This window comes from Corythoichthys intestinalis, chromosome 13, assembly GCF_030265065.1.
Source record: "Corythoichthys intestinalis isolate RoL2023-P3 chromosome 13, ASM3026506v1, whole genome shotgun sequence".
NCBI classification, from domain to species: Eukaryota; Metazoa; Chordata; class Actinopteri; order Syngnathiformes; family Syngnathidae; genus Corythoichthys; species Corythoichthys intestinalis.
The window spans coordinates 11395885-11421076 of NC_080407.1; the positions used below are offsets into that span (position 1 = coordinate 11395885).

Consider the following 25192-nt stretch of genomic DNA (forward strand, 5'->3'; position numbering starts at 1 on the left):
GTCAACATGGGTAAACCTCAACCACGAGAGACAGAATGTGGAAAAAAAAAAAAAAAAACAGAAAATCACATTGTTTGATTTTTAAAGAATTTATTTGCAAAGCATGGTGGAAAATAAGTATTTGGTCAATACCAAAACTTCATCTCAATACTTTGTCATGTACCCTTTGTTGGCAATAACGGAGGCCAAACCTTTTCTGTAACTCGTCACAAGCTTTTCACACACTGTTGCTGGTATTTTGGTCCATTCTTCCATGCAGATCTCCTCTAGAGCAGCGATGTTTTGGGCTGTCGTTTGGCAACACAGACTTTCAACTCCTTCCACAGATTTTCTATGGTGTTGAGATCTGGAGACTGGCTAGTCCACTCCAGGACCTTGAAATGCTTCTACGAAGCCACTCATTTGTTGCCCTGGCTGTGAGTTTGGGATCATTGTCATGCAGAAAGACCCAGCCACGTCTCATCTCCTATGCCCTTGCTGATGGAAGGAGATTTTCACTCAAAATGTCTCGATGCATGGCCCCATTCATTCTTTCCTTTACACAGATCAGTCGTCCTGGTCCCTTTGCAGAATAACCGCCCCAAAGCATGATGTTTCCACACCCATGCTTCACAGTGGGTATGGTGTTCTTCGGATGCAATTCAGTATTCTTTGTCCTCCAAACACGAGAACCTGTGTTTCTACCAAAACGTTCTATTTTGGTTTCATCTGACCATAACACATTCTCCCAGTCCTCTTCTGGATCATCTAAATGCTCTCTAGCGCAGATGGGCCTGAACGTGTACTTTCTACAGCAAGGGGACACGTCTGGCAGTGCAGGATTTGAGTCGCTGGCGGCGCATTGTGTTGCTGATAGTAGCCTTTGTTATTGTGGTCCCAGGTCTCTGTAGGTCATTCACTAGGTCCCCCCCGTGTGGTTCAGGGATTTTTGCTCACTGTTCTTGTTATCATTTTGACGCCACGGGGTGAGCTCTTGCATGGAGCCCCAGATCGAGGGAGATGATCAGTGGTCTTGTATGGCTTCCATTTTCTAATAATTGCTCCCACAGTTGATTTCTTTACACCAAGCGTTTTACCTATTGCAGATTCAGTCTTCCCAGCCTGGTGCAGTTCGACAATTTTGTCTCTGGTGTCCTTCGACAGCCCTTTGGTCTTGGCCATATTGGAGTTTGGAGTGTGACTGACTGAATTTGTGGATAGGTGTCTTTTATTCCGATGATGAGTTAAAAGAGGTGCCATTAATACAGGTAACGAGTGGAGCCTTGTTAGCCCTCATTAGAAGTTAGACCTCTTTGACAGCCAGAAATTTTGCTTGTTTGTAGGTGACCAAATACTTATTTTCCACTCTAATTTGGAAATAAATTCTTTAAAAATCAAACAATGTGATTTCCTGTTTTTTTCCCCCACATCCTGTCTCTCATGGTTGAGGTTTACCCATGTTGACAATTACAGGCCTCTCTAATCTTTTCAAGTAGGAGAACTTGCACAACTGGTGGTTGCTCAACGACAGCCCCAAAACATCACTGCTCTAGAGGAGATCTGCATGGAGGAATGGTCCAAAATACCAGCAACAGTGTGTGGAAAGCTTGTGAAGAGTTACAGAAAACGTTTGGCCTCCGTTATTGCAAACAAATGGTACATAACATGGTACTGAGATGAACTTTTGGTATTGACCAAATACTTATTTTCCACCATGATTTGCAAATAAATTCATTAAAAATCAAACAATGTGATTTTCTAGGGTTTTTCCCCACATTCTGTCTCTCATGGTTGAGGTTTACCCATGTTGACAATTACAGGCCTCTCTAATATTTTCAAATGGGAGAACTTGCACAATTAGTGGTTGACTAAATACTTATTTGCCTCACTGTACATGCAATGACACTTTTCGACCACCAGATCCGCTTATGCTACTGTGATATTATCCATACTATGCAGAAAAACTTCAAAGTGGCAACAAAGAGGGGGCGTAAGTTGACATTTAGCCTTAAAAATAAATGAATGGGGCACTAATAGCTGCGCGCAGAGGTGTCAAACCACTAATAGGAATGGAAGCTATAGATAAATACAACAGGAAAGCTTCATTTGTAGCACTTTTGTCCAATCTGTGCTAATGCGGATGTTAAAGACAACGCGTGTTGTCTCATTTCTTCCATCGACATTCATGCCCGAACAGGCTTCTTATCATTTCGTTAATAACCTTTGCTTTGATATAAAATGCAAAGGATGCGCGTATACTAAGCAGCCTTATTAGGAGAAAATGTCAAACGATCCTCGCGTGCAGATTTCTTATTGGCGAGGGTCTTGCCATTTCATCTCGCGGCAGACACCACGCAAAATGTAATTAAAAAACTATCAGTGGCTCGCAAAGACAATCAGTAGCAAATGGCAAAAGTAATTAATACATCCGCGACGCACTCACGCGCAATTAAGCAGAACGGTGATGTTTGTCTGCAAATGTGCGCTGTTTCGTCAACTGGAAATTTTATGGCAAAAACAAAGCGTCATCATCGGTGACGGGAAACAAAAAGACGGGAAGGAGACGAGACTGAAAGTGCGTATGACGCCAAAAAGCATGTTTATTTCATATTTCACGCAGTGTTTTATGCTCTTGAATGAAATGGACTCCTTGGATGTGTGTGGAAGCGATCGTTTAATATATTCGATTTTTGAATCCCGCGCCATGAACTAGAATGCCTTCCGGCCCCAGTCTCGGGTTTAGGACGAATTCGAATGTGTGTAAGTTTTTTTTTTTTTTTTTTAATGAGAAAAAAGGTCAAATCAGTTACTTTGCAAAGTAACTAATTACTCTTACATTCAGGTAACTGAGCTACTAACTCAATTACTTTTTGGGAGAAGTAATTTGTAACTAATTAATTACTTTTTAAAAGAAAGATTAACAACACCGGTCATAAAGATACATTCTGCAGAATGAAAAGTGACGAAAGAGGAGATTTTATTCTGCCAATTTGTTGCCAAACACAATTTGCCAGCAACTACTGCTGATCACTTCTCAGAATTAGCAAAAAAAAAAAAAAAAATGTTCCCCGACTCAAAGATTGCATCGGTAAGGAAATTTTGTCAATTGACCTTTTTGATTTATAAATGGACACACTATCGAACTACCTTCAAGTCAAACTGAAGTGCAGCCATCAAAACACATGATAGAAATTGCCAAAAGTACTACATACAGTTATAACAAAAGTCACTGTTAAATTTTAGTAATGATGATGTAGCTGAAGATGTTGATTGTTCTTTGATTGCACCAGGTTATGGATGTGACAATATAGCCAATTAATTCATAATTATTTTATTTTTGTTTCATATTGTGCACTATACAAAACGTTGTTAGATTAGTCACCAATTTGTAAGGGCACACGTCACTATTTGTAAGATTGTCAATGGCCTCTGGTTGACAGGTATGGTAAACAGTGTTTTATATTATGTCAAAAACTGGGATTATGGCACACGTTTTAATACAGAAGTGGCTTGCATTTTGTGGCTGACAATGCCCCTTGTCCACCGGGAATGCCACTCTGCCGACAACCGGCGGCTTGTCGCCCACCCACACCCCCTGCCGGAGAGCGCTATACTCGGCTTATTGCCCTCTTCGTGTGCCCGGTGTTTTGTCAAATTTTCCACCTCATTAGAAATCAAAACTGTTAAAAATGGCCGCGAATACAGCGATAACAAAGTAAGCACGAGAAACTGTCTTTAACCCATGGGCGTTATTTTATTTTGACTAAATTCTTGTGATTTTGTCCAAAAAATGGCTTTTCCTTTGAAGTGTGATAACTTAGTCATTTCTGAATATTTTTTCACTTTCAACCACTCAAAATGTTCAGTGCCATCAGACCTATCTACACATATAAAGTTTTTTATTTTTTTTTAATTTTTCAATGCCCCCTATGGACAATAATAGTAGCATTATCCGAATAGCAAAACTAGTTATGCTGTATATATATAAAAAACAAAAGTCTAATTTGAATATTACATATCACATAGTTAGAGGCTTGAATAAGTCTTTAAGTCATAACAACCGATTTTTTTATGCATGCCCAGTTTTTACACATTTGCAGTTTTCTCATTTAAGATTCATGAAACACTGGACGTGATGGTATTCTGTCCATTGTGCCAATGGATGGTACGCACATGAGGTTTTTTGAGAGTAGCAGGGAACTGTCCCTCAGGGATGGGAAGATGTCAATTTTGGGACACATCATCAGTAGTGCTCCATCGAATCATGGGGTGTTTCGGCCTTTGATCACTAAACACCCTCATCGATGGTGGCCAGCGACAGGTTGATCACGCCCGCGCTTGTGTCCCATGCCCAATCAGATGTTGTGCAGGTGTGGAAGAGATTAGTGAGGGAAAAGGAGGGGGGGGTCTATGATCTATGAGCCCAGCAAGAGTCCTTCCTCTTCATCCAGATCCACTGGCTGCTTCTTTCGGCTGCTTCAGAGATTGATCTAATTGTCTGCCGAAGGGCCTGCCCATGGATACCCAAGTCTTTCAGCAGCCTGATGGTGGAAGAAGCCACAAACCCTCTACATCCAACCTCCATGGGATAGACCTTGGCTTTCCATCCTCGCTGTTGCGCATCTGCCGCCAGTTCTGTATAGCGCAGCTTCTTGCGCTCATAGGCCTCTTCCACTGAACTTTCCCATGGGACTGTGAGCTCTGTGATGTATACGGACTTCAGTGAAGGGGACCAGATTACCACGTCTGGTCTTAGGGTGGTGGCTGCAATCTCTGCAGGGAAGATTAATCGCTGGCCAATGTCAACCAGCATCTTCCAATCGCGGGCCATAGATAGCTGTCCAACTTCTGGCTTGGCAGGAGGATTGTTGGGCTTTTTCTGTCCCTCTCGGATGAATGCTGATGGTGCTGTGATGGAAGTGATGGCTTTGAAGGGCAAAGAGTTGATGGCATTTCTCTTGCTTTCAAGCACTGCTGCCAACCTCTTGAGGACCTGGTTGTGCCTCCAGGTGTAGCGGCCTTGTGTGAGGCTGGTCTTACAACCGGTCAGGATGTGTTTGAGAGTTGCAGGAGTTGGGCAGAGGGCACAGGTTGGATCTTCGCCATACCATTGGTGAAGGTTTTTTGGAGATGGGAGAACATCATTAGTAGCTCTGATGATGAAGCTGATGTTGCTTGCCTCCATTCCCCAGAGATCCCTCCAGTCGAGCTTTCTCTTCTCCAGGCCTTCCCACCTCGTCCATTGTCCCTGCTTGGCCAGAGAGACAGCCTTGGCAGTTCTTTGAGCCTCCTCCTGGCGGCGCACCTCCTCCACCACCATTTTCCTTCTTTCTGATGTTGAGGCCTTACGCCACATTGGCTTGCTTGCTGTGAGGCCAAAGCCTCCTCTTCCCAGCTGGACATGTCCCACAATGTCGCTGTGCCTCAGGGCTGCCATGGCATGCTGTCATTTACTCTAAACTCTTGTGATTTTGTCCAAAAAATGGCTTTTCCTTTGAAATGTGATAACCAAGTCATTTCTGAATATTTTTTCACTTTCAACCACTCAAAATGTTCAGTGGCATCAGACCTATCCACACATATATAGTTTTTAATTTTTAAAATTTTTTTAATGCCCCCTACGGACTATAATAGCAGCATTATCCTAATAGCAAAAGTAACTATGCTGTATATATATATATATAAAACAAAAGTCTAATTTGAATATTCCATATGACATAGTTAGAGGCTTGAATAAGTCCACAAGTCGTAACAACCAAATTTTTTATGCATGCCCAGTTTTTACACAATTGCAGTTATCTCATTTACACTAAACCCTTGTGATTTTGTCCAAAAATTGGCTTTTCCTTTGAAGTGAGATAACAGTCATTTCTGAATATTTTTTCACTTTCAACCACTCACAATATTCAGTGGCATCACACCTATCTACACATGTAAAGTTTTTTTGGTTTTTTTTTTGCCTCCTATGGACAATAATAGCAGCATTATCCTAATAGCAAAACTAAGTATTTTATATTACATAATTACATCATTGGATAAGTAAAAGTCGTAACAATAGATTTTTTAAGAACAAGACTGTGACAAAGTGACAACAACTGATTTGATGATAGAATTTATGTTAACAATTTTACAAAACATATATACAATATAACAGTTAACATAATAACAATATGCAGAATTCATGATGTGCACTTTGAGATTTGTTTTTCAAATGTAAAGTGCGTTATAAATAAAATGTATTATTATTTATTATTATGTTCGAAGCCCGAAGTGGCTTTGCGCAAAGGCCACATTGTTTGCGCTTGGACGGGGGTCCAGCTCGCTGCTCTCCCAAGCCTTCGGCAAAAGGCGGTGGTTCCCGTTTTAGAACTTCTGGCCGAATTAGAGCCTTGCCAAGTTCCTCAAGAAATAGTCGGCGCTTGTAGCTTTTCTTCACGTTCCACTCAGGGTAGATCTCCGTGAACAGCACAAATGCGCTGAAGGACAAAATGTCCAGCATGTGAAAAAACTCACACATTGGCCACCTGAGTGCGCACCGGCGGCAGGAGTATGTGGCACAGGCCTGCAAATCACAAGCACGCAAAACAATAACAACTTTGATCTTTGATCAGCTTTTACAACACAAACCTTGATATGCAAAACATGTGCTTACTCACTTTCGTCATCGCCTCGATCGCCGTCATTTTCGTCATTCGCCTCAACGTGGTAAAGTCCGTGCCCCCGCCTTCTGCTCCCCGCTTTCATCTACGTCATTATGTTGTCAACCATTTCCCATTTCTCGTCATCAAAGTCGTCCTCCTCCGGCATCGAAAGTCCGGAAGAATTTCTTCAATGTCTTCTGGGCTCTCCGAAGAAGCGTCCGAACGAAGGTCGTCGTCGGAATCAGGATTTTCTAACACCATCCGAATCGTGTTCTGCAGTGAAATACTTCTCGCCGCCATCGATCACAGTTGTGTTGGAAGAAATGCAAAATGGTGATCCTCGCGAGAACAAAGACTCCAAAAATGCCCAGAACCAATGAGAGTAAAGAAATTCAAACACCCAACCAATAAGAGTTGAAATTCAAACGCCAACAATAAACACGTTTTTTTGTTTTGGTTTTTTTTTTTGCATTTCCGGGAAGTACCGGTTTATTGTCTCGTGCACACGTGCAAAATTGCAAATATGCATGCCCAAATAGACTGAAAGTGAGCTCAGACACATAAACACCAATTTTTTTGTAATGCGAACCGTTTTTATCGCATTATTTTTTTACAAATCTGTATTGAGTTTCGCAAGCAAATTCATGTATTGGCCTATGGCTCCAACTAGTGACTTTTGGGTGACAACACACAAATTCCTCTTTTTGCATGTTTTTGACTCGCCAAAGAAGCGATTGCATCAATAATCACGGAAAATGCATGATAACACATCAGGTTTACAGCATATCAAAAATCATGATTTATAATGGGAGTCAATGAGCCAAAAAATGGCAAAATAACAAGAGTTTAGTGCAAATCTTCCCAGCCTGTTTGCAATAAGTTAGAAATTCCCGGATGGTGCCATTTCAAACTTCTACATGATTTAGTATCCTGCAGGAAATATCAGCTCCCTAGTGTATTTTTTCATATGCTTTTTTTCCTTTTAAACACAGAAAAAAACGAAAAAAGCCAAAAAATGGACAAATAACACCCACGGGTTAAATAAAGGAATATTTACTTTTGTTTGATCATGGACGGAAATGTAGAAAAGTTCTCCTCAGACACATCCTGCCTTGTTTGCTGCACACAACAACTGCACGCCGCTCTCTCACTGTTTATGTCTTCGCCGTGTTTTTAAGCATTAATTTACACCATATTCATTTTGACCAAGTGGCAGCTACGCGCTCCTCCGACATCGGCTGGTTTGTCCGACGGTCATTCTCCAGCTGCTTCCCCGGCAAACCAGCTTTCCTGCCCGCAACATGGGAACAACGAACTGTAACTTGCTTGCCGCCGGGCGGGTTGCCGATCGGCAAAGACAATCGACAACCCTGCCGCCGTGTGAAATGTTCCGGGTTAGTTTTGTGTGTTTTTTTCGCTTCAAAAAGTGAAAATAAGACTGATACGTCACTCGGTTCGGGTTAACATGTTTAATAGTTTGTTTACGGTCTCCAAAGCCGGAGCAGGGAAATGACATAAGCCGGACTGACTCCGGTGGCATAAAATATTGTGGGGATGTGCCAAGAACTCAACAGTTATGGAGTAATTTTGCCATGTCTTCCTGAATAAATACATGTTTAATATTTCATATTCCATTTAGCACAAGACTTATTTGTCATGACCATACCATTTATTTAGCAGTTGTGAAAAAATACTTGGGGGAAAAATGATATCCTGTAAAAATATTGGAGCAGAGAGATTGAAACAATGATACTTTCCTGCTGTCTTTGTCGCATTTTCCTCATTCTGAATAATTCCCCCTCAATGGGCCGAATTCTAAATCAGATGAACTCATGACCCTGCCAACGTCATCCTCCTGTTGGGGAAACTAGAGCGCTATAACGGTAGGCGTGGCTAAACGTCAGATTAAAAGACGAAGGGGCCGTTTACATTCTCTCCGAGAATACGAAAAATTTCACATTTGCATTTGCATCTCCATTCGAACAATGTCGCAATTCCGCATGAAAACTATGTAGTGTTCATGCCAGGCCCTAGGGGGCAGTGCAGATTTACAGGGTGACAGAGAATGATGCACTTTGACCCCACCAAGCTCCGTCGGCCTGGAAAAAAATATGCCCGCCCACTCAAAGCAATGGCGTTTTTCTTTTGTTCAAAAAGGCACAAAAATGGAAACATTCAACATATTTAATTAAAAAATATGATTAAAACAGTAAATTAAAGCAGACATTCCGCCATATTTGCCGTTTTTAATGTTTAGTAGCACCGCTGCGCACGCCTAATGTGACGTGTACGAGTGATGACGTTATTGGCGCGGTCACGCGCCGCGGGAGCCTTTTAAATGCATGCCGAGGAAGCCCCCCTCAATCGGATTCTTCCACTTTGGAGGCAGGATTCAGAATTTTTCGTAATTTTTGATAGTCGAATCGTCTCGAAATATGATTCTGATTCACATAATAATGCTTTTTTTATCCTGTCCATGGACGTCTACTGTCGTCAATGGCAGTCAAAGGCATTTTGAGCGCTTACGTACCGGCGAGCAGGAAGGTGATCAGGCACGTCTCTTTGGGCATGTACAGCTTGAGGCGGGATCCGCTAAAGACGTACTCGACGACTGCCTCAGAACGTCCGGCCCGCTGCAGGAATGGCAGGAACTGCTTTGCTTTCTGCGTCTCCTGTGACCAGAACAATAAAAAAAGATTTCAATAGGTTTCTACAGGTGACCGCCATTATTTTTGAGTTGAAGTCATCCGAACAAAACAAAAGAAAAAACAGTCTTCTCTATTGGCAGAAGCAATAAATGGGGGAGTTTTGCAACTTTTTATCAAAAGCAACTGAAATAGACAAGAAGACATCGGCACTGACGGGGGATGCGCAGGCTTTTTTCCCCCTTCCCCCAGACATCTTTAAATCTTAGTCAGGCCTAATGAAGTCGACTTCTCAGTGACACGTCTGGAAGCAAGCTCATGCAATCCAAAGTAATTCCCAATCCTGCCTCTATCTCGGTCTGCAACTGTGACTCACTCACTTTTTTTTTTTTGGCAATGCCCGGGCCAAAATTACACGCAAAGGGGAGGGGGTGCAAGGAGGGGTGGTCGTGTATTCACGCAGGGCTGGCGAGAGGGGGCTAAGAATCATAAACGCTAAAAAATAATTTAATATGTGCCTACTGCAGGCAATAAGCATGTAGGCACAACAGACCAGTGAGTCACAGCCCGGTGGACTGTGTTTTTCCCCTCTCGCTCACTCTGTGTGTGTTTATGTGTGCTGCAGAGGAGCCATGGGAGTAAGAGCAAAGGCTTGAAGGTAAGGATGATGGAGTTCAAATAAGAAAGCCAAAAGAACACGTACCGTTTCATGTTGAGTGAAAGTTAAAATTGCCAAAACCCCACAAATAACTGATCTCTACCCAATCAAACACGGGAACAGTGTTTTCGTCAATGATGACGACAACGAAAATACAGTGGGGCAAATAAGTATTTAGGCAAGTACTAATTGTGCAAGTTCTCCCAATTGAAAATATTAGAAAGGGCTGTAATTGTCAATATGGGTAAACCTCAACCATGAGAGACAGAATGTGGAAAAAAACGCAGAAAATCTGATAACTGAGGCCAAACATTTTCTGTAACTCTTCACAAGCTTTTCACACACTGCCGCTGGTATTTTGGCCCATTCCTCCACTCCTTTGTTGCCCTGGCTGTGTGTTTGGGATCATTGTCATGCTGAAAGACCCAGCCACGTCTCATCTTCAATGCCCTTGCTGATGGAAGGGGACTTTCACTCAAAATCTCTCAATACATGGCCCCATTCATTCTTTCCTTTACACAGATCAGTCGTCCTGGTCCCTTTGCAGAAAAACAGCCCCAAAGCATGATGTTTCCACCCCCATGCTTCACAGTGGGTATGGTGTTCTTCAGATGCAATTCAGTATTCTTTCTCCTCCAAACACGAGAACCTGTGTTTCGACCAAAACGTTCTATTTTGGTTTCATCTTACCATAAAACATTCTCCCAGTCCTCTTCTGGATCTTCCAAATGCTCTCTAGTGAACCGCAGACGGGCCTGGACGTGTACTTTCTTCAGCAGGGGGACACGCCTGGAAGTGCCCTTTGCAGAAAAACAGCCCCAAAGCATGATGTTTCCACCCCCATGCTTCACAGTGGGTATGGTGTTCTTCAGATGCAATTCAGTATTCTTTCTCCTCCAAACACGAGAACCTGTGTTTCGACCAAAACGTTCTATTTTGGTTTCATCTTACCATAAAACATTCTCCCAGTCCTCTTCTGGATCTTCCAAAGGCTCTCTAGTGAACCGCAGACGGGCCTGGACGTGTACTTTCTTCAGCAGGGGGACACGCCTGGAAGTGCAGGATTTGAGTCCCTGGCGGCGCATTGTGTTACTGATAGTAGCCTTTCTTACTGTGGTCCCAGCTCTCTGTAGGTCATTCACTAGGTCCCCCCGTGTGGTTCTGGGATTTTTGCTCACCGTTCTTGTTATCCTTTTGACGCCACGGGGTGAGATCTTACATGGAGCCCCAGATCGTGGGAGATTATCTGTTGTCTTGTATGTCTTCCATTTTCTAATAATTGCTCCCACAGTTGATTTCTTTACACCAAGCGTTTTACCTATTGCAGATTCAGTTTTCCCAGCCTGGTGCAGGTCTACAATTTTGTCTCTGTTATCCTTCGACAGCTCTTTGCTCTTGGCCATAGTGGAGTTTGGAGTGTGACTGACTGAAGTTGTGGACAGGTGTCTTTTATACCATGGGTCCCCAACGACTGGGCCACGGATTTGGTACCGGGCCGCACAGAAATAATAATTTATTAACAACTGCATTCTGGCCGATTGACTTTGGCCTGTGCCGTTTAATCTGTCTACTCTAGATATACAACAACAGGATAGGAGGTCGTCGTAGAAATGCATTGATTGGACTGTTGGCAGTACATCTTGTTTTGTATATCTATGTGCGCTTGGCCTCCACAATAACATAGGTCCTCGCCCATCACATTTGTTCCTGGAAATAATTAGCCTCCACACTAGAATGACTGAAAAACATGTCTTTGTACAGAGTTTTTACGGAGAAAAGGGAACCTGACAAGCTAGAAAATGAGCCTACAACCTAGAAGAAAACAAAATGTATGCTACTTCCCAATCACTAAAGACCCACAAACTGCGAAGGAGTGGATTCATGACCTGTATGTGAATAAACCGAGTGATTCGAGCATGTCTGTGCAACAGGAATATCAGCTTGTAGAGATCGCAAATCAGGGCGACCTTAAACGTACATTTGAGACAACAACTCTACCGAGGTTCTGGATTAAAGTCATTTCGGATTATCCTGACATCGCTAGGAGAACAGTGAAAACTGTGCTACAATTTCCAACATCGTACCTTTGTGAAGCGGGCTTCTCTCACTCTCCTATCTCGGGAGATTCTGCCACTGATTCAGCGGGTGAGTTATATTTTCCCTCGACTTAACACGACGGGGCTAAAAACAAAAGTTATTTCATATTTGGTGTATTTTTCTGCCGCACATTGCCGGTGTTCTGACAAATTTGGCGTGCGCGTAACGTTCAAAATGACTGCGAATGCAGCGATTCCAAAGTGCACACTACAAACTTTCTTTAAAGAAAGGAATATTAACTCACGTTTGCCATGTTAGCTGCACACAACAACTGCACGAAGCTCTCTCACTTAACGACTTCGCCGTGTCGTTAAGCATTAATTTACGCCATTTTCGTGTTGCACATGTATGTTTATGATGTAAATAGTTATTTTAGCACAATTGGATAACATTGAGAGTCCAACTGAACATAAAAGAGGGCTTTTTTCACCGCCACATAAGCTTTGGGAGCAAAATTTTCTAAGGATGCAAAATTTGACAACACCGGTCCGTGAAAAAAAGATCCATATCACACCAGTCCGTGGTGCAAAAAAGGTTGGGGACCCCTGTTTTATACCGATAATGAGTTAAAACAGGTGCCATTAATACAGGTAACGAGTGGAGCCTCGTTAGAAGAAGTTAGACCTCTTTGACAGCCAGAAATCTTGCTTGTTTGTAGGTGACCAAATACTTATTTTTCCACTCTAATTTGGAAATAAATTATTTAAAAATCAAACTGTGATTTTCGGTTTTTCCACATTCTGTCTCTCATGGTTGAGGTTTACCCACGTTGACAATTACAGGCCTCTCTAATCTTTTCAAGTAGGAGAACTTGCACAATTGGTGGTTGACTAAATACTTATTTGCCTCACTGTATTTCGTCAACGAACACTTTCTTCAAGACGAGACGATAACGAACTTGTTTGGGAGACTAAAATGTAACGAGACGCGTAGACTTCATCAGTTGACAAGACAGCCCCTAAAAACATTGCGCCACGCCTTCCCGTTGGAGGCCGACCCAGGCAGAGCTGAGTTGGCTTTCACTGTGAAACACTCAATAGCGTTCAAACGCTGGATTTAGGTGCGATAAGGACAAATGTTTTACTGCATACAAACAGGCAGGAGTGTCTCAAGAGAAATTTGGTCAAGGATTCAAGGTAATTATTATATGAAAGAATGCAAGCACTTTGAAACGTTGTGGGAAAAAAAAAAAAACATGTTAAATATTAGCGTAACTTTAGCTTGAAACATTTACGTAAAATGAATGATAACTGCTTGTTTTTTTTTTTTGTTTTTTTTTGCTTTTAACATAGAATCTAGACATTTTTACGTTGATATCTATAGAAATTCCGGGGATTTACGCATTTACTTACAATAACTTTCAACTTAAAATGTTCATTGAATAGACTTCATAATGTATTGACGGGACACGGTGCGCGGGGCCGATAAACAGGGGGCCTGCATTGTTGGCGAGGCCGTCAAAGCTGACCGAGAGGAATCATAGACAAAGAGCTTTTTTCGTTGAAAATTCTTGTGAATAAATGCTGAAATCCCTGCATTCTTTATACATATGGACGTAAAACAGTCTCGATTCTTGGTTGAAAGAAAAAAAAAAAAGTGAAATTAGTGTGCATAGTTTTCGTCAACAAAAACTCGACAAAGAAACACATTTTGATTTGGGCTGTCAAAATTAGCGCGTTAACGGGCGGTAATTAATTTTTTTAATTAACCATGTTAAAATATTTGACGCAATTAACGCACATGCCCCGCTCATACAGATTAAAATGACAGCAAAGTGCAATGTCCACTTGTTTCTTGTGTTTTTTGGAGTTTTGTCGCCCTCTGCTGGCGCTTGGGTGCGACTGATTTTATAGGCTTCAGCACCCACGAGCATTGTGTATTGACATCAACAATGGTGGGCTCCTAGTTTATTTTTTGATTGAAAATTGTACAAATTTTATTAAAACGAAAACATTAAGAGGGGTTTTAATATAAAAATTTTATAACTTGTACTAACATTTATCTTTTAAGAACTAAAAGTCTTTCTATCCATGGATCGCTTTAACAGAATGTTAATAATGTTAATGCCATCTTGTTGATCTATTGTTATAATAAACAAATACAGTAGTTATGTACAGTATGTTGAATGTATATATCCATCTTGTGTTTTATCTTTCCATTCCAACAATAATTTACAGAAAAATATGGCATATTTTATAGATGGTTTGAATTGCGATTAATTACGATTAATTAATTTTTAAGCTGTAATTAACTCGATTAAAAATTTTAATCGTTTGACATCCCTACTTTTAACCAGGAATCTGGACATTTTTACAATGATATCTATAGAAATTCCAGGAATTTACGCATTTACTTACAGTAACTTTCAACTTAAAATGCTCATTGCATGGACTTTATGATGTATTGACGGGGCGTGGGGCCGATAAATAGGGGGCCTGCATTGTTGGCGAGACACAAAATCACAAAAAGCTTTTTCGTTGAAAATTCTTGTGAATAAATGCTTAAAACCCTGCATTCTTTATACATATGGACATAAAAAAAGTCTCGATTCTTGGTTAAAGAAAAAGGGAAAAAAAAAACGTGAAATTAAGAGTGCATAGTTTTCGTCAACAGAAACTCGACAAAGAAATACATTTTGATATGACTAAAATATGATGAAGACTAAAAGGTATTATCGTCTAAAAGGCTAAAACTAAGACGAAAATGAAAAGGCTGCCAAAAACAACACTGCACAGGGGATTAAATAACTGCAGTGGTACGTCAATGCCATTGACGGCAACTGACGTTCAATCCGTTTGCACTCTCGGTTCACGTCAATTGGACATCTACTAGGGATAAACTCATCTAAATCTAAAGCAAAAGGATGAATTCAGATATTGGATTGGACGTCTTTCACCGTCAAGCACAACAAATACCCCCCCCCCCCGAACTGCAGTCCAAAGTAGACCCTCGAGTGGGAGCCGAGCAATGCGAGTCTCTCTCGTTCACGCCGACACGATCTCTGCGGTGCGTGGGCGGGGACGGCACATGAGAAGGGAGATCATTACGCAACCTTTAGGAGGTACGAGGTGAGTCAAGTGCTTTATCCACTCTGCTGCTACCCTCCACTGAGTCTTACACGTTCGGCGTGCACAAAGCATGCCTGCTCTATTTGCAGACGCCTCCCACTCCACATATATACAATCTCTAAGCTGACGTATAGGGAGAGAGTAAATCTCTGTGTGTGGGTGCGTTAAGATAGGAAAAAAAGGAAAGGGGACTTGAACTGGTTACTATTTTTGTCTTTTATATTAAGATGCTCGTTAACATTTGCCTATGCTTTTTCAAATTAAAATCCAGCAATTGGTTGATATACCAATGTTATACTTGATAACACCATAGCGACAGGTCTGTTTAATGTCAATTCAAAAATAAAGTGTGATGGGAAAAATGTCAGAGAGCTTTCACACTAACACTGTCAATAGTGTTGGCTATGTTTTCAGGATAAAGTTATTAAAACCTACCATTGCATGTCAATAATTGCAGTATGAACAGAAACAATTGTAATCCAGAAGCTCTGCACAGGAGCAGGTCGGACTGATATTACATCGGGTTTTTTTTTTCCACCGGTGATTTTTTATGTTGTAGCCAGCAGCAAGTGACCAGTTTATATTGTTCCTCATTCTTCATAGGGAATTTGTGGAAACTTTCCTTTGCCCATTTCTTCTGTATGTTTCCACTGCCTCCAAATGCTCATTTCGGCATGTTGCCGGCCGTCAGTTAACTCAGCAGACTGATGCTGCTTTCGAGGAAGGTTGGAAGTCAGAGTTTCCAATACTGGTGCACGATAATTATTGGTCCGATAAATATCGGTCCGATAATAGGAATTATGACGTCATCCCAATAAATCCAATAACATAATTAATAGGACCGATAATACAGTATGAACTGTGCTTGCTGGCTGGGAAATCAGTTGACCATTTGCGGGGCATTGCTGCCACCTGCCGGTCAGAATAATTCGCTGCATCTATAATTTGGCCCACAAACTCATTCACTTTACACAGTGCTGTCTAGCGTTAGCATTGACAATGGTGAATGCTTTCTGTTACTTACGTTTCCGCCTCGGAAATATATGTCTAAGTATTTATGTTTATTATAACATATGGATGTGCAATATATGTTTACTTCGGTGGTGAAGGGTCATATGTACATAACTTCATAAGTTGCTGTGTTATAGAAGCCAGCCAATGCTTAAGGCTAGTAGCTCAAGCTAGTGTGCGATGCTATACATACATATAATAGTTGTCGTGTAACGTTAGTCCTGTCAGCATGCTTGGTAGGATTTTATACTATGCAGAGAATAAACCTCATACTTTATTGAATATGGGTTCTCTCACTGCCGTTTATATTTATTATAAGGCAAGCCAATAATCCATTTTGTTCTACCATATTTTTGTTATGAGGAATGAGTGATAAACCTTACTATATATGTATACAGTGCCTTGCAAGGTTAGGGTTCGGCCCCCTTGAATCTTGCAACCTTTCGCCACATTTCAGGCTTCAAACATAAAGATATAAAATTTTACTTTTTTGTCAAGAATCAACAACAAGTGGGACACAGTTGTGAAGTGGAACAAAATTTATTGGATAATTTAAACTTTTTTAACAAATAAAAAACTGAAAAGTGGGGCGTGCAATATTATTCGGCCCCCTTGCGTTAATACTTTGTAGCGCCACCTTTTGCTCCAATTACAGCTGCAAGTCGCTTGGGGTATGTTTCTATCAGTTTTGCACATCGTGAGACTGACATTCTTGCCCATTCTTCCTTGCAAAACAGCTCGAGCTCAGTGAGGTTGGATGGAGAGTGTTTGTGAACAGCAGTCTTCAGCTCTTTCCACAGATTCTCGATTGGATTCAGGTCTGGACTTTGACTTGGCCATTCTAACACCTGGATACGTTTATTTTTTAACCATTCCATTGTAGATTTGGCTCTATGTTTTGGATCATTGTCCTGTTGGAAGATAAATCTCCGTCCCAGTCTCAGGTCTTGTGCAGATACCAACAGGTTTTCTTCCAGAATGTTCCTGTATTTGGCTGCATCCATCTTCCCGTCAATTTTAACCATCTTCCCTGTCCCTGCTGAAGAAAAGCAGGCCCAAACCATGATGCTGCCACCACCATGTTAGCTTTTACGCCAAACATATCGTTTTGCATTGTGGCCAAAAAGTTCAATTTTGGTTTCATCTGAACAGAGAACCTTCTTCCACATGTTTGGTGTGTCTCCCAGGTGGCTTGTGGCAAACTTTAAACGAGACTTTTTATGGATATCTTTGAGAAATGGCTTTCTTCTTGCCACTCTTCCATAAAGGCCAGATTTGTGCAGTGTACGACTGATTCTTGTCCTATGGACAGACTCTCCCACCTCAGCTGTAGATCTCTGCAGTTCATCCAGAGTGATCATGGGCCTCTTGGCTGCATCTCTGATCAGTTTTCTCCTTGTTTGAGAAGAAAGTTTGGAAGGACGGCCGGGTCTTGGTAGATTTGCAGTGGTCTGATGCTCCTTCCATTTCAATATGATGGCTTGCACAGTGCTCCTTGAGATGTTTAAAGCTTGGGAAATCTTTTTGTATCCAAATCCGGCTTTAAACTTCTCCACAACAGTATCTCGGACCTGCCTGGTGTGTTCCTTGGTTTTCATAATGCTCTCTGCACTTTAAACAGAACCCTGAGACTATCACTGAGCAGGTGCATTTATACGGAGACTTGATTACACACAGGTGGATTCTATTTATCATCATCGGTCATTTAGGACAACATTGGATCATTCAGAGATCCTCACTGAACTTCTGGAGTGAGTTTGCTGCACTGAAAGTAAAGGGGCCGAATAATATTGCACGCCCCACTTTTCAGTTTTTTATTTTATTTATTATTATTATTATAAATATTATTTTTATTTTATATTAAAAAAAGTTTAAATTATCCAATAAATGTTGTTCCACTTCACGATTGTGTCCCACTTGTTGTTGATTCTTGACAAAAAAATTAAATTTCATATCTTTATGTTTGAAGTCTGAAATGTGGCGAAAGGTTGCAAGATTCAAGGGGGCCGAATACTTTTGCAAAGCACTGTATATGCATATATATATATACATGCATATATATATATATATATATATATATATATATATATATGTTTACAGTGTTAGTTATAAGTTAGTAAGTTATTGAGAGGCCTTTTGGTTACTGATAGGCTTGCTGTCCTAACCTGTCTCCCAGGTTAAGAAAGTTGTTTCATGGACCAAGACCACAACGGTCTCCTGTAGCACCAAATATTTTTATCTGATGACAAAGCACAATACCTGTTGGGTTTATGTTTTAGTTCAGTGCTCATTGTTCAGGAAACACATCTTCAATTATATTGACTAACTGATTGTGACTGACTCAAATTATATTTATTTGAAAACATAAATATTGACACTTTATTTGATGTCAAGACTGTTCTTGTCCGTTTTGTTCATTATAATAATGTCATTATGAAAATTCTGGTGAGATCAAAGACAGATCTATGTTGAATCCACCATTATTATTTTTTTTAAACCTCCAGGTGTTCAAAAACCAGGGTGAATATACATTTAAAAAATTATATATTTATTATCGGTTATCGATATCGGCTTTGAGGAGCAGGAAGTTATCGATATCGGTTTCAAAAAATGGATATCGTGCACCCCTAGTTTCCTACCTCTGATCTGGAAAAATATCACTAGTACGCATCCGCTATTTGATCGCTTATGAGAAGTCATGTTTGCTAAAAAACAACTTGTGGCGATCAGCCATCTGGGCTGTTTACATTGAAATGGTTTAAGGTCGCAACTGGTACCCTCCGAGCGCGAAAAGTCCGACTTTTTACCTTCCTCGAATACAGCGTGCAAACGAGTGACCGAAGCACTTCTCTTTATTAAGGTCGTATTACGCATCTAAAAAAAAAAAAAAAAAAATAGTCCTGCAGGCTGAAATGAATTACAGCAGTTTGGTGTGACATTGTTTAGGCTGTATGGGTGTTTTGAAACAATGATATGTGTTTTGAATTTATTTGACTGTGTTGGATCTGTTCGTAGATCTGTATCGTTTTTTTTTTTTTTTTTTATTGGCATGCTATAATGTTGCCATTGACTCACGCTAGCTTAGCCACTCCGGAGCCCTGTAACAAACAAATAACTTCGGGTGACCAAACGTCCTCTTTTGCCCGGACATGTCCACCTTTCACGTCGTGTCCTCGTCATCCGGCCGGGTTTTATAAATTCATGAAAATGTCCGGTTTTTATGATTTTTCACGGGACCAATTTGAAGAGAATCCCTCCGGCCGCTCGGGGGCAGCGCTTGCCTGCGTTGACGTGGCTCCTACTAGTAGGTGCGGGAGAAGAGTACAGTTAACCCCTTGTATTATGGGGCATTACCGCCATCTACTGGGTTTGGCAAGAGAACAGGCAGTTACAGACTACAATAAGGAGTAGTTCTAAGAGACGTTTATAGTGCTCCGTACACCTTTCTGTAAGTTTATCTCCTGTTAATGTCCCTCATGTGTCTTCTGTTTTATATTGGGTTATACGTGTACAAATAGATGCAGTATGTTGTATTAATCTTGTATTAACTGTTCTGCGTTCGTGTATTTGGTTGAATGTTAGTTTTATATTCTAAGTAGGAGTGCCTGCCCAGTTAAGTTTTTTACAATTAAAACGTATATAATGGCAACTGTTGACTTCTGTCGGAGCTTTGTATTGGCGTGATCTGTAAAATCCCGTTTGGTGTCGCATCGTTGCGCTGCAGATGATTGTAAACTTTTATTTTGCCTCGTCTCCCGGTACTCGCTAATAGGGTAGCTGTCAGTGAGCTATGGGAAACGAAGTTCAACAAGTAATTTGAAAGTTTTGTTGCAAAATAGCTCTCCAACCAGACACTAGTCCTCTTGGTCTAATGTGAAAGTGCCCATAATGGTTACATTTTGTCACCTATCGCTATCGTGATATAAAATCATGGCGTTTTTTTCCACTTCATATTGCACAACACTAACTGGAACTTGACCAATAAGTGATTGCATAAGCGGATCTTGAGGGGGGGCCAGGGGGCCCCTGGTGGCCGAAAAGTGTCATTGCATGTAATTGACTTTCCTTTATCTATATAAAAGTTGTATAGCAATAAAACTGCAACAAAAATGAATGAAATGAACAAAACATTTTTATAATGGGTCAAAATTATTTTTCAAGCACCTTAGACAGCCATTTGCTTTCCATATAATTGAAAATATATATATGCATATAGTAGCGAAAAAAATATTTTTAAAAATGTTTTTTTATTTTGTTTGATATGAGAATATACTGTATATATTTTTTTGATTGAAACAACTTTTTTTTGGGGGGGGGGGTTAATGATTTAGACACAAATGTCCTAATCATAATATGGCCCAAACACAAAAAGGATTGCTTCAATCAAAGAAAACTTTTTCAATGAAAAATTAAGTGTTCAAATGCAAATTTTTCAATCTCAAATATTTTTTCGCATTCAAAAACTTCTCTGATAGAATTTCTTTTTTTTTGATTGAAGTGATTTTTATTTTTGAAAATCGATATTTTTTAAGCAAATTAATTTTTGATTGAATGAAAATGTGGACCAAACACAAATGAAAATTACTTCAATCAAAAAGTTGCTTCAATTATAAAAATATATATATATATATATATATATAAAAGAAAAATAGTTTTCACATGCATTTTTTTTTTTTTTTTTTTTTTTAGTTTTTTTGAGTTTCAAATGTATTTTTGCATTCAAACATTTTTTTTTTGATTGAAGCAACTTTTTTTTGATTGAATAATAAAGACACAAATGTAACTCCATATGGCTCCGCCCAGGGGATACAATTTTTGACTGGGGTAACTACATTGGCACGACACCGGCGGGCGTACCAAATTCAATGGATGACGATCTTGGAGAAAAGTATTCCCCTCAAGAATGATGTGAAACAAAAAACGCTCATTGTCAACTTATTATTATAAATATTCTTGTAAGTTAATTTTATTGCTGACACTGCGTTTTGGGGTCATCGACCCCCCCCCCCCGCCCCAAAAGTCAAACTCCGCCTATGAGTGATTGCAATTTAAGATAGTCAAGGTACCACTGTATATTGCTTTGGTCTTCCATTTGTTAAAACAAATGAATTATTGAGCAGCGCAATTACTCCCCGCACATCGACTTAGTTTAGCGGTTTAAGACTCTGTTCTCGCACAGTCAGCATCGCCATTACCCGCCGTGTCATTTGCAAAGGACTACAAGTTTGCTCTGAATAAATATGCCAAAAACACCGCTGAAGTAGCCAAACTTATACAAAAAGACGAGAGCCTAATTAATTTGCCCAAATGTCTCTCGAGTGGCCGCGAGCGCGATGTACAAGAGCGCTCAAGTGACAGAGACAATGAGGCGCTAATGTTCCCAAAGTTCAATTTAGAGTCTTTGGCGGCCTGGACTATTAAAGTGCTTCATTAAAATGCATAAGGGTTGCCTCGTCGACACGTGTCACGGCATAATGGCCACTTGAGTAACTGTGAATTTTAATAAAGAGGTACAGGTTTGTGTTGACTATGAAACACTGTATTTTGACCTAAAGATGGGTGAAAGGTTGGAGGCAATGTTCCCTCTAAGCTGCACGCATGTGCAATCGTGCACTGCTTTCACGTACTCCGCGTACAAGACAATCTATGCAGCGCACAAAATTCAACAGGAAGTATTGCAGCGTCACTAGGACTTCTGTCAGTATTGCAGTGATGTGACAGTGTGACACTCCTATTGGTGCGTTCAATACAGCAACGCGAGACTCCTATTGGTGGGTTACTACACCACGGTTGTATATAGTTGTAAGGTCTATGATCTGGGTGGGTGCGGAGAAAACGAAGCTGACTTACTGAAGCAACATCCCACTGCCAATTTTTGCAGTTACAGAATGAATATCTAATTTTAGAATTGATAAATCTAGTTAGATCAACAAATTGTTTTTTGTAACATTTTGCAACAGTTGTCTATCCAATAATATGACGAGTTGACTTCCCTCACAGTGGTATGAAAAAGTATCTGAACCTTTTGGAGTTTCTCACATTTCTGCATAAAATCACCATCAAATGTTTGAAGGAAGGAAGCACTTGGACACTCCACAGAGGTTTTGGCAAAATATTTTGTGGACTGATGAAACCAAAGGTGAATTGTTTGGGAGAAACACACAACGTCATGTGCAGAGGAAAAACTTGACACATGGTGGAGGAGCATCTTGATTTGGGGCTGTTTTGCTCTTTCAGGGCCTGGACAACTTGCAATCATTAATGGAAGAATGAATTTAAAAGTTTATCAGGATGTTTTGCAGGAAAAGGTGAGGCAGTCTGTCAGACAGTTGAAGCTAAAAAAAGAGGATAGATGCTGCAACAAGACAATGATCCAAAACACAGAAATGAATCAACTTCAGAATGGTTTCAGAAGAACAAAATACACGTTCTGGAGTGGCCAAGTCAAAGTCCAGACTTGAACCCCATTGAGATGCTGTGGCATGACCTAAAGACAGCGATTCATGTCAGACATCCCAGGAATATGACTGAACTACAGCAGTTTTGTATAGAAGAACGGGCCAAGATTAGTCCTAATTGATGTGCAGACTGATCTGCTGCTAGAGGAAACATCTGGTTGAAGTTACTGCTGCCAAAGTGGGAGCCACAAGATATTAAATGTGATGGTTCACCTATTTTTTCTCCTTCTGCTATTGTTTGCATATTATCCACATTAAAATATAAAAACCTATAAATGGGTGGTTTTAGTTAAAGCAGGCACTGTTTTTTCATCTGTGAGATTTTGACAAATGTCAGATCACATTTAATATTGTGATGCAGAAATGTGAGAAATTCCAAAAGTTTTAGATACTTTTTTAAACCACTGTACGCTACGCAGCCAGTTAGCATTGACAGTACAGGAATCTTGAGTGTCCTGACTGTCTGAACAGTTTTAATGTGGGAGTTTGATATACACCCATGACATAAAGGTCAAATTTTGGCAAGACAAAAGTATTGCCTACAGAAAGTAGTGTGAAAATTGAACGAAAAATGTACTTTAAATACAAAAATATGTTACATAACATAAGCTAATGAGGTAGCGGTGCTGTGAGATCCAAATTTAATATTTTGTACGACTTCCATGGGCTTGAAGGACTGCATCCATGCGGTTCAGCAATGATTCGTACAATTTATTGATGAAGTCATCAGGAACATCAAAGAAAGCAGTCTTGCATGCCTCCCAGAGTTCATGGGAGTTCAAATTCTTGGGTTTCGTCTTCCATGCTTCCTCTTTCATCCTACCCCAGACATGCTCAATGATGTTCATGTCTGGTGACTGTGCTGGCCAGTCCTGGAGGATCTTGATCTTCTTTGCCTTGAGGAATTTTGAGGTAAAGATTGAAGTATGCGATGGAGCACCATCCTGCTGCAGAAATTGTCCCTTTTTATGGTTAGAAATGTAAGAGGCAGCTAAGATTTGTTGATATTTTCAGACCATCTCTCGCACACCCCATACTGGATGTAACCCCAGACCATGATTTTGCCACCACCAAACTTCACTGCTTTCTGTGTGAATCTCGGATCCATACGGGCTCCAGTAGGTCTCCTGCAACATTTGCGGTGACTGTGTTGTAATTCAATGTAATTATTCAAAGATTCCTCTGAAAAATTCACCTATTGCCACTTTTCCAGCGTCCATCCTTTTGACAGGCTATGGGCCTTGGCAAATGCCACACGGTTTTTTAACTGTCTTTTGTTTAATGCTGGTTTCTGGCCACTGATTAGACCATGGAGGCTATTTCTAGACAGAATTCGACAGACTGTTCTGGTTGACACAGGGACTTCAGGTGACCAGGTTTCGTGGAGCTCTGCTGCAGTAGAAAAAGCTCAAGATCCTCCAGGACTGGCCAGCTTAGTCACCAGACATGAACATCATTGAGCATGTCTGGGGTAGGATGAAAGAGGAAGCATGGAAGATGAAACCCAAGAATGTTAATGAACTCTGGGAGGCATGCAAGACTGCTTTCTCTGATGTTCCTGATGAATTCATCAATAAATTGTATGAATCCTTGCCGAACCGCATGGAAGTCATACAAAATTATAAATTTAGATCTCACAGCACCACTACTTTATTCACTTATGTTATGTAACATATTTTTGTATTTCAAGTAGGCCTGAACAATATTGGAAAAAAAACTATTGCTGCGATTTTTTGGGGGTTTGCGATATATTGCGATATTAAAAAAATATACTGTATACATATATATATATATATATATATATATATATATATATTTATTTTTTTTTTTTTTAAAGAAATTTTTACTAGATGACTTGAATAGCTGTTTGTAAAGACTTTGGATGACTCATCATGACCACAGTGTACAGTATTCCGTCGTTTTTCGCGGTTAACAGGGACTAGTACCCGCCGTGGTAAGTGAAAAACCGCGAAGTAGCGCATACCCTCCCCCCATGTATTTATTCAGATCAAGTACTGGAAAGAGATACATATAAGACATGTTTTTTCTCACTTTTTTGCCCCCAAAGTATGATTTTAAAAAATGTACATATATACATATCTATATTTTAATAAATTCTTTTTAAGCACTTCAAATGTAATAATTATGATCAGTTTTAAACATAACCGTCCCACCAAATCATTTTCAAACAAGAATAAAGTACTGTAGTTGAAAAATGCTTGGCTTTATTAAATGCTTCTGTCTACCTAACATGGCTGTGACACTTGGAGTGACACGAAGAAATTACAAATTCCTCAATCACTTTTGGCGTTTATTTTATATGTCTCGAACGCCCCCCCCACCCCCCCACCCCCCCACAGACACCCAACGATGATTGACAGATTGCTGCTGTGTGATGCCGGCTTCTTTGGCCAGATCATAGCCATCGTTAACTTTAATAAGCAAGTGCCGCAGTGACTGAGAGCTGGGAAACGGGATGAGGGAGGCTGTGCGAGCGAATAAAGCAGAACAAAGGTTTGTGGATTGGAAAAAAAAAAAATGTAAAAAACTATCGCATGTCCTTTCGATGGGACTATCGCACATCGCGATGGCGATGTTGAAACGATATATCGTTCAGGCTTAATTTGAAGTACAT

The 25192-nt window shown here is 40.4% G+C and overlaps 2 protein-coding genes across 2 annotated transcripts in view; both read right to left on the reverse strand.

Annotated features, from left to right (window-relative positions):
• The window catches only part of snd1 (staphylococcal nuclease and tudor domain containing 1), a 317379-nt gene that overhangs the window by 212520 nt on the left and 79667 nt on the right, over positions 1-25192 (reverse strand). The window contains exon 15 of the mRNA XM_057854783.1: positions 9151-9292. Coding sequence (XP_057710766.1) covers positions 9151-9292 — 142 coding nt within the window. The remainder of the gene's footprint in view (positions 1-9150; positions 9293-25192) is intronic.
• Positions 1812-9141, reverse strand: LOC130928302 (uncharacterized). The gene is made up of 2 exons (XM_057854784.1): positions 6636-9141; positions 1812-6541 (listed from the first exon to the last, which is right to left on the reverse strand). Exon 2 carries the CDS (start codon positions 5414-5416, stop codon positions 4388-4390), a length of 1029 nt encoding a protein of 342 aa, XP_057710767.1. The 5' UTR covers positions 5417-6541; positions 6636-9141; the 3' UTR covers positions 1812-4387.

What these genes read in the sequence shown, in the direction of transcription:
- LOC130928302 (XM_057854784.1), bottom strand. Translation starts at nt 5,416, where the DNA reads ATGGCAGCCCTGAGGCACAGCGACATTGTGGGACATGTCCAGCTGGGA.